An 18,225-nucleotide genomic window follows, 5' to 3' on the forward strand; every position below is an offset into this window, starting at 1 on the left:
CGTCAAAAAAGAGAGAATTGCATCTCAAAATGCTGTGATGACAACTGACTGTCCCTGGATACTTACTGTTTAAAGTTAAATATTAGACACTCTCTCCCTGATGTTTTTTTTAGCTTAAAAGGCTTAATATTTAACTGGAAATGCCTAACAACTGCAGATGAGAAGTGCTGAATGTCATTATGTCCTCTAGAAGATTCATAAAGCAGTGCTTAAAGTCGGTGACATTTGGACACGTGTAGCCATTTGGGGGCTTGCTAACTGGTTTTCTCATTCAAACGAAGCACTCAGGCTCTGCATTTCAGTACCATTTTGAAGCAGAAGGCATGGCCGATACTTCAGCGGGAGCAACTGGTATAAACAGGGTGGCTGCAAGCCGTGTGCAGACCCCAAATACAGATGCACTTTTCTTCACTTACATCTAGGTCTTAATGTCAGACAAAGGATAGAACAAATTAACTTTATTTTTGGTATGGATTTCTGATACTTGGTCTCAAACCCATGTTGAAGGCAAAATTATTTTTTTACTCCTGGCTTGCGATCAGTCTCATTGCAACTAAGACACGCATCCGTAAAAAACAATTGTCATTTTATGATCTCCTTCCTATTTCTACCCCTTTTTTGTTGAATGGCATTGCCATAAAAAGATCCTAGAGGTGTTCTGCTTTTAGATCACTTATTTATTTAGACCCTTATTTATTTAGATCACTTCACAGCTGCTCCAGAAGCTGCAAGTGACCGGCCATGACCACATCCGAGCCCCTTTTAACCCTTCAGAGGGTCTCGCGGTTAGCCTCGGGGGAGAAGCATCAGCCAGCCCGGCTCCCCCCACCCAGGGGCACCGAGGCTCCCTCAGCCACCGTGTCGGGGCTGCCCGGCCACCACCGGCCGTGCCGCGCTGAGGAGAAAGGGGCGGGGCCGCCGGGGGTGAAGTCCTGGTGCCCAACGGCCCCGGGCGTCGCCTCGAGCCACGCCATGGCGGGGGAGCTGCCGTCGGTGGAGGCGTGCCTGGAGCGGCACATCCCGGCCCCGGAGCTCGTCGAGGTCAAGCGGATCCTCTATGGCGGCGAGCCGAGGTAAGGCTGGGGGCCTGACGGGGGATGGGGCGGTAGGGTGGTGGTGGGAGAACTGTGGTGATGGGGGGTATTGGGCTGAGGTGGGAGAACTGAGGTGATGTGGGGTTGGGCAGTGGTGGGATAACTGGGGTGACGTAGAGTTAAACTGAGGTGGGACAACTGGTGTGCTGCGGAGATAATCCCAGTTTGGGAAGCAGGGAAGTAGAGGGGTGGTGGTGGAAGAGCTGAGGGGAGAGGTGGGTGAGGGGCAGCAAGGCTCGGGGGACTGAGAAAGACAGAAAAGCAGGGAGCTGCCATAAGGGAAGAGGCGATCATGGGAAGGCATGTGTAATTGGGAAGAGACAGGTGGCCTTGGGTTCTGCAGTGAGGTAGCTGTGTCAGGAAGTCACAGCTTTGGGGGAAGAGGCCGAGGGTTTGCTGCTGTGGAGGGCAGCTGCGGGCTTGTCAGTGACCTGGCTACTGCCCAGCTGTGCCCTTATCTGAGAGCTGTGTACCGGGGCATGGGAGCTTGAAACGGTGGTGTCTCTGCAGGGGGAGACGGTATCTGTGGTCAGTTTGGTCAATTGTGTCATGGAAGAGGAGAGTGTCTTATATTGAAATATCTCTTGTTTCTTGCTCAATCCAGAAAACTTAATTTGCCAAATGCTGCTCTATCAGCAGCTCAGGAAAGAGATTTTGAGCTACAGGGCTACGGATTTGATGCTGCTCCAGAGCAATTGAGAAGGCCACGTATTGTTCGAGTAGGACTGGTGCAAAATAAAATTCCACTTCCCACAGATACAGCCGTGGCAGTGCAGGTACAAAAACCAGCATCTGGGCCCTTTGCGAGAACCTCCTCATTTACCAGGTTGGGAAATAAGCACTCAAGTTGTTGGTGATGCAACTTTGTCCTAAAATGCCTGCTGGTTGTCTGGCAGCATAGGACCTGTTGCTATCTTAATACAACATACTGTAAGAAACGTGAATGACACATGTGGTTTTATTGTTTCTCAGAAACATTTCTCTTGTTACATTTACCTAGTGAATTGCCCAGCCTGTTTGCAGTGTTTCCAAAGCTAAATATTTAGTCGCTGATTTTGTAAATGAAAAGCTATTGCCTCTAAAATGAAACAAAGAAGTCAATTACCTGAAACCAAAAGAGATGGCTACCTGTGGAAACCACATGTGCAGTTCTTGTTTGAATTGAAAAATATTCCCTTGTAGGAAAATCTACTAGAGTGAATATGGATTAATAAAGCTGTGTGCATTATTCTTTGTACAGCAGTAAAACAGATGTTATTACATGGTAACTATCAACTCTTAACATTTGAAAACCAAAAAACACTGAGGTGACACAGATATGGAGAAGTTAAAGTAGTTTAAAAAGAAGAAGAGAAAATACTGTCTGTAGGTAACATTTCTCTAAATAAGTGTACAACAGTTGAGTATGTAGGTCACTGTTGACTTGCATTGCATCCATTTTTTATTGACACCTGAAAGTATCAATACAAAGTGCAACACTTGTCTGTAACTAGAATGCTCAAAGAAGTGAGTACTTTGAAACAGTGCATTTTGTCTAGTTAATAATTGCTTTGGTTTTCTTGGTAATAATCTACTTAGGTTTTAGGACATAGGGATTGAGAAAATAGTTTGAAGTTAATAACTTCTAGAGAATGTCCAAGATCCACATGTGTCAGCAGGATTTGAGGATAACTGGGGAAACAGACTGTCATTACCTCCTATTTTAAGATTCTCAGCACTTGGCTTTGAGTACATGTTTACGTAGCATTGTTCTGCAGGTTGTTTACAATGGACAACAAAAATATATTTTTTGCTGATAACTTTTAGCTGTTTACTAGGCAGTCAGCAATGAAGTGCCATATATTTAAATGTTGTACCATGGAATTAGAATTCTAGTAGATGTCTTTCTATTTTCATTATCTAAATGCTTTAAAAAAAATAATTACCCAACTCCTTAGATCTTGATTCTCTTGTCAGTGCTTGGGAATGATGACTTCTTGAGGTATTCCTGGGAAAGCAACAGGACTAAGTATAGAACAAGATAAATTTAATGTGAACAGAGTTTGTAAAACCAGGCTATTAATTTACAAGTGAGTTAGAACACAACTTTTTTATAGCATGACACTTCTCACAATCAGGTGGCTGCACTGCACAGACGAATTGAAGAGATTGTGGAGGTAGCTGCAATGTGTGGGGTCAACATAGTTTGTTTCCAGGAGGCATGGAGTGAGTATTTTCTGTGATTCCTTCGAGGTTGTCAAGATAACAGTTGACTGTTATTGATCTGCTTTCTAAAACAAACAAACAAAAACTGTTGGCAGAACTATATAGAATATCTGCATGAAGTCTGTCTTGTTAAAGACTGGTATATGCTAAAATGGTGATATTTATAGGCATGTTTCTTCACGTCACCCTTTGTGATACTTTCCTCATTTTGTTCCTCCTAAAACTTTGTTTCCTCTACACACGTACTTAAATAAAAATCTAAATGTAATTAAAATGGAATATTTAAGGTCAAATGGAATCTGGAGGTGAGAGCCAAAATGAAGACCTGAGCTGGGAAAGCAGGTTGTTCCCAGAAAGAGTACACTAGTGACTAGAGTTTGTTTTGTATCTTTAGTTCCCATAAGACTGTCTTCAGTAAGTGCATTCTTTCTCTTCTGCTTTGGTCTGTGTGGGTCCAAAACTTCTCGGCATTGCTAAAAATATGTTTAAGTAGCCTTTTTGCTGTAAACAAGGAAAACAGTTGAATAATTTGTGTTTAATTTTTTATCTGTATTTGTGGAAACAGAAATACCTCTGTATTTCTTGAGTGACATGACCACTCTTGTAAATTGTCTTGCATTCGTGTTCTCCAGCCATGCCCTTTGCTTTTTGTACAAGAGAGAAACTTCCTTGGACTGAATTTGCTGAGTCAGCAGAGGATGGACCAACAACAAAATTCTGTCAAGAGGTAAAATAAACAAACAACCTGCCTAACCCTTCCCAGCTCCCTCCCTCAACCCATAACTACTACTGATTAGCATGGATTTCTTCATGTATTCTAGTACCACTGAGAAAACTGTAATAATCTAAAATATTTTTCAGCTTTTTTGACAAATATTATAACATGAAGTAGGATTGGGCAACCACAACTGTGTTCAATATTTAAACTGCTTTGTGTTTATAGGCTGCCTTTTACCATGCTAGGTATATGAAACTGCCTATTTAACTATACCTGAATTTTATATGTTTATTTCTCATCCAAATATTTTAAATTTCCATTTAAAAGGTGTTTCTTGCCTAGAACAGTGGAGCATTAAATGTTTGTATGAAGTGTGAGGAGATGAATAGCTAGCCTTTTCTGAACAGAGAACACTTTTACATAAATCTTCTACATCTCCCTGTGAAATGACACAATGTTGTTATTATTATTATTATTATTATTTTCTGGACCCAATGAGATTTGTTATTACATGGCTTTTATTTTTTCCAGATACTGTTGATTGTAAGCATGATAAACTTTATTTTTGTCTTTTGGCAACTTTTTTTTTAAAGAACCTCTGTGACTTCCTTTTGAGAGTGATTCAAAAAACCAAGATTGTTTGATATCAAATTTTCCCAGGTATTCACTGAGCTACTAAAGTTCTGTGGACTGAATATCTTCAGTCTGTTTTAGGGCAAGTATGTGTTGCTTCTCACTGGAGTCAGTGACACTATGGAAATCTGGAGAAATAAAAGAGAAGAAGTTTGAAGGAAAGGTGACAATGCGCTAGTAAATTGGCAGTCAGAAGGTGCTACATTACACCTAGGTTATTTAATATTAACAGTTAATATAACACTATTTGAAATTTTCCTTGTTTTTAATTCACGTTATACCTGTGAATAGATTTGGTTCAGCTCCGTAGCCTGACCATTGCAGTTAGAATGCTTCTGCCCCTTGGTACTTGTGGTTCCAGCGGCAGGATTCAGCTGGAAAGCTCTCTGTGATGCAGCCATCTGTGATGAAGGAAACTCTGGCAATCCTGGCGTGCCAGTGTGGGTTAAGCATTAGCACTAGATAAGAGTCAAAGTAATGTGCAAGGTGAAAACTTCTTTTAATGCTTCTTTATGAATAGAAAGAGAAAGTAATTATTGTAGGATTATGTGTAATAGAGGACTCGTGTTCATTTGTATAGCTGGCAAAGAAATACAATATGGTTGTGATATCTCCAATCCTGGAGCGAGATGAAATACACGGAGGAACTCTGTGGAATGTTGCAGTGGTCATTTCTAATTCTGGAGCTATCCTTGGCAAAAGCAGGAAAAATCACATTCCAAGGGTTGGAGATTTCAATGAGGTAAGATGCAGCATTGTGGTTGTCAAGCTAGTGTTACGTTGCAGCTCATTTTTGTCAGCATACATTGTATCAGAGTCATATTGGCAGGAAATGTAATGTGTTTCTAGAAAATGTGGCTCACTAAGCATCAAATAGCTTTTTCTCAGGTAAAATTATACTACATTTATTTATCAAGAGTAGTGTGATGACTCTTAAAGCACAGTCTTTTGTCATAAATGCTTCCTTGCCTCTTAGGAACTACAAAAGAGTCAAGGATCTTTTTAAAATAAATTTCTGTAAGTCACAGCTTAGCTGCGTTAGTTGTGCACAATTGGCTCAGTTTTTGCCCTGTTGAACTTGTTTTAATTTGGAGAATGTCTGTTTCATGGTTCATGTGTGAGCATTATTTGTGATCTTGATCTCTGTTTCCCCACGAGATTGTCTTGGAAATGATAGTTCTTTTGCTTATGTTTCTTTCAGTAGAATCCCTTCCATTATACTTTTAATCCATTACACTTTTGACTGAATTGTTGTTTTAAGGTATCCTCTCTTTACTAACCACATTACTTCCACTGAAGCCCACACCAGTATTTAGGCCTTCCTCTAGAATCAGCTTCAAAAACTGAACTGGTAGTAAAGGCAAAAGAAAACAGGTTGATCTGAAATGGGTTTATCCATCCGTAGAATTATCACAAGAAGAAAGATCAGGATTAAAAATTAACTGAAGGCTAACAGTACGTTGTCTTACTTAACTTAATCTCTCCTTGACAGCTAAAGTGAGTAATTAACAGTGCAATTTCTTCTAACTGCCGTTGTCTGTATGCTTACAGTTGCTGTTGTTCCTTGTCTGAATGTCCAGTCACAAAACTGAGGCTTCAGAATCAAGACTGACTTTTTAGTAGTGTTAAAAAACCTCTTTTGTCTTGAAACTTCGTGTCCAGAGACCTCTGGAAGTTGACCTGGTCCCCTAGACGTGATCAGACTGGTTTGGTTTTTTTCAGAGGAGGGCATTAATAGGTTTCCACACAATGGATTTCTGGCATAGGTCTGTCAGTCACCAGTGTTGACCTCAGTCTTTATCAATTACTTTGATTTTTGATATTGTTTTATCAGAGCTGTCTTTTAGCTAGCAGAACAGTAACTAGACAGCGATTTTTTGGAGTATGAACAGATTCCAAAAATATTCTTGTTTCCAGCTATGAAGCTGTAATGAAAGGTACCTAAAAATCAGAAAATATATTTTCTTTTCTGTGTTGAAGTATAAATATAGTTTCATTAAGGATTTTGCATAATTCCTAAAATGAGTTAGTTCCTGTAATCCTAAACTACTGAATTATCACAAAGCAATCTATATTTCTAGTGCGTTGTAATGACTTGACATCTCTTTTTGTATCTATCTTGTTACAACAAGCAAGCAGTATTTACCTAAAACTGCTCTCACTTTTTAGCTAGTCTTGTTAGAAAAGCATTAAAGTCCATTTTCTTTTGAGCTGAGCAGTTCTGATAGAGGAAGTTTAGAAGCAGCCAAGACTAAGGGGAAGGATTATGCTCATCTCTTATTTTAATGTTTTTTGTTTTGTTTGTTTGTTTTTGTTTTTCCTTTATCAACAAAGCTAACCCCCAAAGAAGGGTTTAATTTGAAATTACTTTCTTATGATTTGTCTCTGTGGAGGAGACTGGGAAAGGAGCCTTGTTAAAATCATCCTTGATGAATCAGTAAGAACTAAATGGAAAGGGGAAAGAGATTGCTCTATAACCTTTTCAGCCATATGTGGGAGGGCATATAAATAAACAAAAATCAATCCTTCTTGAGGCTTCACAATTTGTTGCTGTGGAGATGATTGTGACTTCTGGTGGGGAATAAAGAATATGAATGGATGCATTCCCCGAAGCAATTGCATTCTTGTTTTTCTTCTCCTATTGTAATAAAAGAAAACTGAGAATAGAAGAAAAAATTGAAATGTCTTAAATCAGCAGAATTGTTTTGAAAAAGGGTTGTGTGAGTGCCCACCACATGGTATGCTCCCTACAGACATGAAAGGAGATAAAATCTGTGCCCAAGGGTTTGTGTGATTTCATGAGACCTCATAATAAATACGAAACAAGAGATTGTCACATTTACTGGGCAGATTGAACCTCTAGCCCTTCTTGATTTCGGAACATAACCCCTTCAAAGTTGTGTCTATCACTTCCATCATGCTCTTCTCCTACATCTAGGTGAGGCCCTGCTTTTTTCCCTAACAGTAGCTGTGCTTACGTGAGGCCAGATGTGATTCAGTTTCCTTTCAACACTAAGGGCAGTAGCTGATAGAATGGACAGACAGTTTCAATAAAAATGGAATTGTTTTACAGCACACCTTTCTTATTTGGTAAGAGCCACACCCCGTTGGGGCAGACTAGTGGATTGTGTCCAATGCTTTTCTGTCTCTGAGGTCATCACAAAGGGATGCTGTTAAGAGTAAGTCTGGCCAATCTGCAACGTTTGCACTCCATCAATATCCACAGACATTGCGTTAGGGATTGTTTCTTATCTGTTTGTGGATTTTTTTATCAATGACTTTGCCTAATCCTTTCTAAACCTGGTGACACTATCTGCTTTGCAGACTCTGGTGGAAGCAAATTCCAGAAGTGCACTGCCTGCTGCTTAAAAAAAATTACTTTGGTTTAAAACTGATACAGGATTGTAACTTCAGTGACTAGTGCTGCTCTTCTGGGATTTCTGTATTCATCTTACCCACTGCTTTTTTGATGTTGTAAATCTCATTCATAATCACCCTCAGCCTTCTGTCTGCAGATTAGAGACCCAGCTTTTTTAGTTCTTCACAAAGCAGCTGCTCTATCCCCTTCATCGTTTTAGTTGCCTTAGTTTATTCCATCTCTGGTATATCCTCATTGAGATGGAGAGACTAGAATTGTCCATAGTAGTCAAGCTGTGGGCACACAGAATTCTTATAAACAAGTAAAATTATGTTTTGTTACATTTCAGATGTCTGAGATTTTCTTGGGTTTTTGACTACCACTGCACACTAAGCAGGCAACTGTCAGTAACTCCACACATAGCCTTTTCTTGTGTCTGGGAAGAACCATTTCTGTAGATTTCATTTAGGGTATCTCTGCGTGTTTGTCTCTCTTGGTAGCTGTTAAGTGTCCTGTCCTTCTCTTCACCAGTGCCTTTTACAGGAACCAGTGCATTTCTAACTGTATAGGAATGTTTGATATGATAAGATAGAAGTTCAGAGCATATGGTAAATGAGATCTTTTAAGCCAACAATTGGCTCCAGTTTCTTAAAGGAGTGTTCTGTGGATTTATCCTGTGATTTTCCTGATGGTTCTTTCAAACCTTCTGTTAGTTTAGAGCAATTGGCATATAGGCAGTGTAAATAACCAATCTTAGCTATACATTGATATTACCAAGAGTATTTATACAATTACTACATGTCATTGCATAACAGATGAAAGTAAGAGAATTCCTTGTTCTTTAAACACGGTTTATCTTCTCTGTCTTTTATAGGACTTCAAAGGATTGTGATGACGTAGGAGAATTTTCTTATGTGGTGAAAGTACTAAGAGATGTGACTAAAGTTTGGCAACTTGTGGATTGATTTTAAGCTTCTGTAGAGGTTGCTAATATGACTAGAAGTGTTTATGTGAAAGTCACAGTGTTTAGGGTGTAGCACAAATGAAGGGAAGCAGAAAGGGACTTTAATTTGATCTCAGTAGATCTCTCTTAGAGCCTCTTTTTTCTAAATACTCATTACACCAGAGCAGTGTACTAAATGAAGAGTGCTGTCGTTGCTTATGGTCTCATGACTTGAAGCGGGTAATTGGAAATAAGGTGTCAAAGCAATGTTGAATGTCTTTCTTTTTTAAGAGGTCTGCCTTTGGTTTTGATTTTGATTTATTTATTTTTAAAACTTTGTTTTTTTCCTAGTCTACTTACTATATGGAGGGAAATACAGGGCACTCAGTGTTTCAGACACAGTTTGGAACAATTGCTGTGAACATCTGCTATGGGCGCCATCACCCTCTGAACTGGCTCATGTACAGCATGAATGGAGCAGAGATCATCTTTAACCCTTCAGCCACTATTGGAACACTCAGGTGAAATACAAACTGCTGTAGGCTGTTGCAGTTTCTCCATTAACTGAGCCCCTCAGTGAGGCTTCAGGGGCACCTTGCTGAGGTCTTGGAACATGGGATGTCACCTCCTTGTTCTGCCTTCATGGAGGAATGTGCATTCTTCTCCCTCTGAAGTTCTGGGCTACCAGTCTGTTCAGTCACTGAATCTCTTCGAGAATTTCAGTTGCACATCTGTGGGTGTTTGGTCTCTGAGACACAATTAACCAGCGTCCCACTGGTCTTCTGAAAGCTAATAAGTTTATTTAATTTGTCAACATAATATTTTTGTTTTATGATAGGCTGTAGGAATTTATGCTCACGTTTAGCTTACCAGGTGATTATGCACCCACCACCTAGGAGCCCGTAAGTATGGTATCAACTGGTAGTCTTCAGAACTAACCTGATAAACCCTTTTCTCAGAAAAGTTGGTTTTTTAATTAAATTTACTATTGGCAATCTTGTGAATATCAGGCCTCCTGAACTAGGCTAAATCTGGGTAAGCTGTTTCCCTTGAGATTAACTATAGATTTATATTAATTGCACTCTAATGACTTGATTTCCTGCAAGAAAAAAGAAAAGTAACTCAGCTAAGAAAATACACTTCTTAGGTAGCTCATAATGATTAATTTGTGGATTCGATCTTGAATATTTTCTGTCTCGACAGCATCAGTCACATTCGAATATAATACCATTCGAATGTACCGTGCTTCCAGAGCATGATCTGACACAGGCTGTGTATTGCCTGGAATATTACAATGTGATATAAAATAACTGCATACCACGTTTATCGGAGGGAAGCTTTTTTCTAGGTAGAAAGCTTGTAGAAATAGTTTAATCAGCTTACCAAGTGAGAGCAAGTGTGCTTTTTTCTCTCTTCCTCCTATTTTCTTTTTTTTTCCTCCATATAACAGAAGTCTAGCAGTGTATGATGTTTACATGTATATGACTTGGGAAGTGTTAGTAGTTTAAGCTGGGTTATAAGTGTTAATAGTTGCCACCATTTTCAGCATAAGCAGTTAGCTTTGTAGAAGGGAGGGAAGTCTGGGTTTGGGGGGTTCTTTGGAATAAGGACATTTCCTTTGTGAGTTAAAACTGTATTTTGGGTTGTCTTAACTGTCTTTGAGTTTCCAGCTCCAAAGGTGATTTTTTAGGAAGCTAACAGGAGCATATATTTTATAAATATATATATATATATTTTTTTTTTTAACATTTTCGTTTACTTAAGGCTTCCCCCAACTCCCTGTCTTCTATTTAATGTCAGTTTGGAGTTCTGTCTCTGTAAAAAAAGGATCAAGAGTAATCATACAATATTTGTCGCTGACAAGCTAGAAAATCGTGAGGGCACAGACCATTTACAATAGGGTAGAAATAGTGAAAAACAGATTGAAGGCATACAATTTTCATACCCTCAGCCAGTTCTAATGCAGAGAACTATGTATTTACAAACCCGAAGAGTTGAAACTGTGGGCTGAATTCGATATACTGTCATTGAAACTGCCTTTAATAATTTTTGATGTAAAGGACTGGATCTTATTTAGGTTGTGTAACATTTCAAAATGTTCTTTGAAAAGGGTTCAATGAATGCACAATGCTTTTGGGGCATTTATATCCCTACTAGAATGATGTTTGTGATGTTTGTCCACTTACATCCCATTAAGAGGAGAGCAAATAGAAATTACCCTGTCGTCATACAGCACTTGATTGGTACTCTGGATGCTTCAGGCTCTCCTAATTATTGGCTTTCACTTGATTGTTTTTAAGCGCATAATTTTTATTGCAGGAAGAGTACTCTTGAGGCCTATGTAGAAAACTGTCTCTGGGGGTAGCTTCTTGGCTGTAGCCTTTTCTTCCTGTCTGTTTTCTTCTGTAAATTGTAATTGCAGGAGCTTTTCAATAAAATCACTTTTTCTTAGCAGAGCTGGCTGCCAGGCTTAAAGCAACTGAGAAAAAGCAATAAACCAAGTCCTCTCAATCAGTCCAGTGACCATCTCTTAAGATTCTTGTGGCTGACTGGGAGGTTAATGACAGCCAGCCACTTGCAACCTCGTCTTGGTGCTCAGAATCTGGCAGATACATGCTGTCACAGGAGTGTACAAAATGTGTCACTTTTGTTTTGGAGCTCTGAGTACTTCCAGACCTCCTATTAACTAGTGTGTATATATTACCTGTATATCAAATTATTTTATAAAAACGGGAATGTTTCAGTTTAAAACATCAGTCAGAATTGAAATCTCTATTGGAACATAGGTGGCTTGCAAAAGAGAAGGAATTGTTTTATTTCTCGTTTCTCAGTTCTTGGTTTTATGTAAATTTTGGTGACTGGTGTAATAGTTACTGGGAAGTTTTCAGGAAGTTTTTGTTAAACATACTTTCTTTTTCATCAACCCACCATGGAAAAATGACGTACTGGAAATTGATATGAAAACTGTAGTTGAAATAACAGAAATGGAACATTTTGGTGGAATTGGATTTTTTTCTTTATTATTATTATTATTAAACTTTTTTTGCTGCTGCAAAAGCTACTCCTTGATCATTTTGGAAAAAAAGGAAACTTGTGCTTTGCTACAGATGATGTTTGGTATTTTGAAAGGAATGTTGGAAGCACATAGGTAAATCCATTCCATAGATTTGGGTAGTAAAACATTTTAATTGTTTTGAAAATCCTGAGACGTTATTTTTTTCCTTTGCCGAAACAAATCCATATTTACCAGGTTATCAGATAAAATTGTTATACCTATATTTGAGTAGAAAGCAATTATGATACTTGCCTGTATCTGTGAGGAGATTTTGATTGTATGATCAGGGTCAGTCTAACTTTGGCTTCCTTGACAGCAAACGTGCAGTGCTCCATAGTCATAATCTAAATTTGGCTCTGAAGCAGACAAACTGAATACCTGCTTCTCTGTTGTGTATTGCAGCGAGTCACTGTGGCCAATTGAAGCAAGAAATGCTGCCATAGCTAATCACTGCTTCACGTGTCCCATCAACAGAGTGGGAACGGTAGGTATTTTCACTTTACTTCAGTTCTTAACTTAGGTATTGTAGCATGAGTTAATTCAAGGTAATGAACAGCACTAGAACACATATATTCCTCTAATGTGTAAAGCACCTTCTCTTAGTGTTTTCAATATGATTTGAAGATGAAGATTGAATACAGTGATTGAGAGCTGCATTGTTGCTGGCAGCCTACTTTTTGTTGCAGCTGTTTCCTATTCTTGAATTTCCTTCTTTGTAATAAGCACCCACCCCTTTTGCAAATTACCTCAGTTTCTGTGTCAAAACTAATATTCTTTTGCCAGAAAGACTGAAAATGAAACATCCTCAAGTGAGTGGTACACAACTTCTTGTTGGTATCCAGGTACTACCTCTTCCTGGACACTGAAGTTCTATAATCAGAATGTATACTGCACACCATAGGTCATTCTTGCCTTCAGATTTGTCCAAATATCCTAAATATGTGTTCTTTTATAGTTTTTGTTTTATTTTTTTCTTTGCAAATATCCATACACGTTCTTGCTGTTATGTGAATACATTTGGACTCTTCTGTGATCTGCAAAAATGTGATTAGTTAAATGCACTCTTCTTTAGAGTTGTGATGAGGCACGTTCCCCAAAGAGGGTGAACAACAGACAGCGATACAAAAACGTATTGTTTTACTGCCTACCCATCATAGAAACTAGACCACTCTGATGACTCTCTTTGGACAGCCAGAGTAGTCTTAATATGTGTATATAAACTTCCATATTAGACTAGCAAGGATTTCTTGAATGAAATGGAATTATACTGCCACCTATGGATTCCTTCTGTTTCACAGGAATACTACAAAAATGCCTTTACTTCGGGGGATGGTGGAAAAGGTATGTTCAGAAATCTCATTCAGCGGTTGCCAATAATTTGTTTTCTGTAAAGTAGGAAGAAATGATAGCTCTCATACAACTGTGTATCCCAAGACAGCTGTGGTGGCTAGTGACTGCCATACCTAAGACTGCTGTTTTGTAAGTTGTAGAGAAGAAGCACTTCCTGTTAGATGTGGTGCTACCATGGTCTGTGGTCGCGAGAAGTTCTTACCTAAGGTTTCTACTTACTTGCAGAGGGCTAAGAGCTTTGGAGTCGGGGAGGTACTGTAAGACTGGAAGATAGGAATCCCACAAATTAATCTATGTTGTCAGTGCATGCATCCCATTTTCTTTATAGGTTTATGATTATTAACATTAATAGCACTAGCCTGCATCACCAGCCAAACCATTTCACCCTTTTTCATAGATATTCTGGAGGTTAAAGAAAAGCTTGGAATTTTGTGAAAAAGACAACGGCAATATCTGAGTCATGACTAGTGAAAAATTTAGGTCTGTAGCAGGGTTTTCCATGGAGAAATTTTCCTGGCTAATTCTATTGTTTTTTTTCATGACTGTCAAGTTAGGACTGGTTGAGAATATTGCAGGCAAAAACAAATAACAACTATAATTTGTAAATAAGAAAAAGAAGACAGTGTATGAAATTACTGGTATTCTTCGTACACCTGAATGAAAAGATGGATTCTGAAAGTTAAGTGCATGGTCTGCCATTTTACAAATTATTATTCAACAATTCAAAAAAAGAGCACAAGATTTGTTTGTGTGTTCCTCACTTATATGTTGGAATACTGTAATTTGTCCTGTGATAACTGTGACTTTCTGGCTTAATCCGGTGTGGGCCTGAGCCCTTTTTTTTAGCTAGGTTTGAAGCTAGGGGTTGGTAACAGCTGCATCAACAAAGCCAGTGGTATCCACTACTTAATAGATCAGCATTTGTGGCTGATTGCTGGCACAATTTGGAGTTGTGCAATAAGACGTATGATTTCTTCTTGCCTCAAATCTCTGTGCTTTCACCTCTGATCTTATATTGAGAATTGAATGCGTGCATCTCCATCTGTTTTGGAAATGTATGATTTGACAATTAGCATTCAATTAAATCCCTGCTTTCATTTTTTATTTATTTAGGCCTTCACTTTAGTGCAGAGGCTTAGTAATGGGAAAGCATAATAATGCATTATTTAAAAGCCAATGCAGTGGTTTTTAGTCTTTGATACATGTGAAAGCTGTACAGTGCATGAAAGGTAACTAATGGTCATACTGGCAGTTATCTTAGCGTTGTGCTGTGACTCCTCAGGATGATATCCTGCTTAAAGCACATCGAGTGAGCAACCACAAGAAATTGAACTAAGTATTATGGGAAGCTGCATGTAAATTGTGTAATTATTTTAAAAAGCATGTAATGCTGTTTGCAAAATTTCTTTAAGCACACCATGACTTGGGCCATTTTTATGGCTCAAGTTATGTAGCTGCACCAGACGGCAGTAGGACCCCAGGACTCTCTCGAATTTGGGATGGACTTCTTGTGGTAGAGATGGATCTAAATCTTTGCAGGCAAGTCAGTGACAAATGGAACTTTAAGGTAAGCCTGATTATATGGAAACAGCCTGTTTCTAAGAACAGTTTATGTATGAGATTAGAACAAACAAGCTTTCATAACAGTCATACAATGTTAAAACAGTTAAAAGGCAGCCTTTCTTCAACAATCCAAAGCTTAAATTGTGGAACTAATTTAACAGGATGTTCTGGAGGCCAAAGGCATAAATGGATTCAGAAAGGGAACAGATGAATTCAGGGAAACTAGGACAAAGGATTTTAAATGAAAAATGTAAACTTTGGTCCTGAAGTGCTCATTGCCAGAAATTCTGAGGACTACTAGGGGGTGTGTGGTTTTCTTATGCAATGTACCTAAGCATTTGCAACTGAGCTAAGATGGGCCTTTTGATCTGACATAGTATGGTAGCTCTTTATATTCTTATGGGTCTGCATTACTATTCAAGTAATTCAAACTATTCAAAGTTCAAGCATTACTATTATTTTTGAATTCTCAGCCAAAGCTAATTTGGCTCATCTGTCCTGAGGGTGTAATTTGGTGTAGTTTCTCCAACAGCAGTGCTGGTTTAATCAGTTGCCACCTTGGTACTGCAGTTTGATAACTCTTCAATTGTTCCAGTACTACTGGGTGTGAGTGGAGGGTGGCTGTATTGTATACTGGTTTAGTGGAGTGTCCAGATTTTAAAAAAATAAAAAAAAATAAAAAGGAAAAAAAAAAACCACGCCCTCTAGTTGCCCTCTAGTTTCTTCTTTTAGTCTGCAAGTTTACAATAGGTCCCACAAAAAATTGTTGGTACAACAAAAAGGGCAAAGCAAAAGAAAAGAAGAAAAGAGGGCAACTTCTAAAACAGGTTTTGATGAAGAAGATCTTGCTCACTTCTGCAGAGGCAAGTCTTTCATTCTTGTCCTCAATACTGGTAGAGATCAGAATTCTTTCCTGCTTGCTCTTAGAATTGGCATCATTTGAATCCTAACAAAAATAGTTCCCAGCTGGGAGCTATCACAGTATATGTAGGTTTTTCAGTGTTATTATTGGTATTTAAAATAAATAATTGTTTGTAAGCAGTGTTGAGTTTTTAATTAATACAGTCATTTCTTAGCTGGAGCAGAATTTACTTGTTAAAGCTGCTAATCTATATATAGGCATTAAAGACAAAAAATAATTTTGTCCTTTTCTGTACAGAGTTGCATTTGTTATTTTGCAGGTGTTTATGGTAGGTACATGGTTGTTGACATAGTGTACTTAAATTCTGCTGAGAGATCCCAAGTCTTTTGAGTCAGGCAGGCATTTATTTAGCTCTGCTTTACCACGGAAATCTGAGGCCCTTTTTGCAGAACAGAGATGTAGTGATTCAGGAGAAGCACAAGGAGCATTTCTTGTAACAGCTTAGTACAGGCATCCAAACAAAAGTAATTGTATCAATTAGGGGGGAAAAAGCAGTAAAAGCAAAACACTGACCTTTAGCTGTTTTGAACAGAATTGGGTATGTTTCATTGTATTCAGTCGTTGTGCTTTCAGCAATTTACAGTTTTCTGTTGATGGTGTAGATTGCTATTGTTGGTCTTTTGGCACATAAGGCACAGCTGTGACTTCTGTTTATATGAGAGAGGATGCCTGTTTCTTTTTCCTCTTCTATCTGGCCAAGACAGAGGTAGTTCCTTGATGTGAGGGGAATGAGGAAGCCATCATTTATCCACTGCAGAAAACCCTCGGTAGCAAGTAGGAATCTATTATCTTGCTCCAGTATGTGCTATATGCATCCAACAGCACCTGAAATGGGCATTAGTAGAATACCTTTGCAAAATTTATCAGCAGCAAAATAGTTAAACAGATTGTCTTCATTAACATGCTGGCAAGAAAGAGGCAGTTCACCTTCCAGAATGTTGTGGACTGTGCACTTGGGAAGAGGATAGCAGAGCGTAAAGTGCTGTATTTCAGCGTCCTAGCTTACTGTTTCACCCAAAGCAATGAGAATTGTTTGTGCTATTAATGGATAAAGTGAGTGTAACCCAAATACCCTCAGTGACACATACACAAACCTACTGCTGGCAGCAGGGTTCATCAGTTGTCAAGGACATAATATGAAGACATACTTCCAGGTACACTCCTTTTCTATCATTGACATAATTGACTTACAAGAGAATTTTGTTGATGAGTAAGAAAGCAAGCCCAGTTTTCACATTCAACCTTCAGCTATCCAGGAAATCAAAAATAGCCTTAAGTAATTAGTGAGCAGACATGAAGGACAGCTGTGAAGCAGGAAGGTGTTTAGTTTAAACTTCGACTTCTTTAGAGTGGAAGTGTACTTTACTCTTTTTCAGATAGAAGTCTAGTTCTAGGCAACACAAAGCAAATTCTTTTATGGAAGTGCAATAGTTTGTGGTAAGGCACTGGAGGGCTTGCATACTGGGTGGATTATCATTTTACTGTTTGGGACAGTTAAATAGTTAGCCTTCAAAAACAACAAAATGGTGGATATTGCTATTTTCTACTGAAGTACTTTCATTGCTAACAGAACTGAAGCTTTGATTTTCTTTTCCAGATGACCGGTAGATATGAAATGTATGCAAAAAAGCTCACTGAAGCAGTCCAGCCTTATTTTACACCCAATATAATCAGAGAGTGAGAGGTCATCTCATTACAATCAAATGTTACATAATAAATGAAAAGATACTACTGGATGCTAGATTTACTACGAATCACAAGTTATTTCCATGTTGTCAATTTAATTTCCTGTAACCAAATTTTAAATAGTAGAGTTCAAAACAGTGTTAAGTAAAGTAATTTTAAAGTGGCTTTGTTTTTTTTGTTTGTTTTTAGTTTACACTAATGATTCCAAATTTTTATTCCTTACTAGAATTATATTCATTGAGGAATACTTTGATATAAAATCACGACAAAATTTATTCAGTACCTTGTACAGGGATATATAGAGACGATGAATTCAGAGGAGATGAATTTTTAAATAAGCTTTTTAATGTGCTGCATTGTTTGTTTACTTCTCCTTTCCAGTTTTTACGGTCTACCCAAATGCTTAATGTAGGGAGGAGACATGCATTTTAATTTTTTTATTAACAACCATTTAACGTAGTTCTGCTACAGCTAAGTAATGTCCCAGACATGTCCTAGTTGTTTGAAGATGAGTGTACTGTAAAGCAAGACTACTTTGGGTCTTTTTATTTCCTTTCACACAATGTATTACAACCACAGTAAGACCAGTGCTTTGGAAGGGCTCTTTCTGGCTCCAAAAGCAGTGCTGCAGACAGATGCTTTTAACATTTCCAGAAGCTTAGCGCTACGTTGTGAGGCAGAAATAGAAGCACTAGCTA

General features: G+C 38.5%; 1 protein-coding gene across 1 annotated transcript; it reads left to right on the forward strand.

Moving 5' to 3' along the window:
* Positions 1-169: 169 nt before the first annotated feature.
* Positions 170-17,814, forward strand: UPB1 (beta-ureidopropionase 1). Its single transcript, XM_040577681.1, has 10 exons — positions 170-1,073; positions 1,699-1,870; positions 3,212-3,299; positions 3,932-4,026; positions 5,231-5,392; positions 9,303-9,472; positions 12,409-12,490; positions 13,305-13,347; positions 14,769-14,923; positions 17,439-17,814. The coding sequence occupies exons 1-10, from the start codon at positions 742-744 to the stop codon at positions 17,520-17,522; spliced, it is 1,383 nt and encodes a 460-aa protein (XP_040433615.1). The 5' UTR covers positions 170-741; the 3' UTR covers positions 17,523-17,814.
* The last annotated feature ends 411 nt before the right edge of the window (positions 17,815-18,225 follow it).

The sequence above is a fragment of the Cygnus olor genome, chromosome 17 (assembly GCF_009769625.2).
Source record: "Cygnus olor isolate bCygOlo1 chromosome 17, bCygOlo1.pri.v2, whole genome shotgun sequence".
Lineage (NCBI taxonomy): Eukaryota > Metazoa > Chordata > Aves > Anseriformes > Anatidae > Cygnus > Cygnus olor.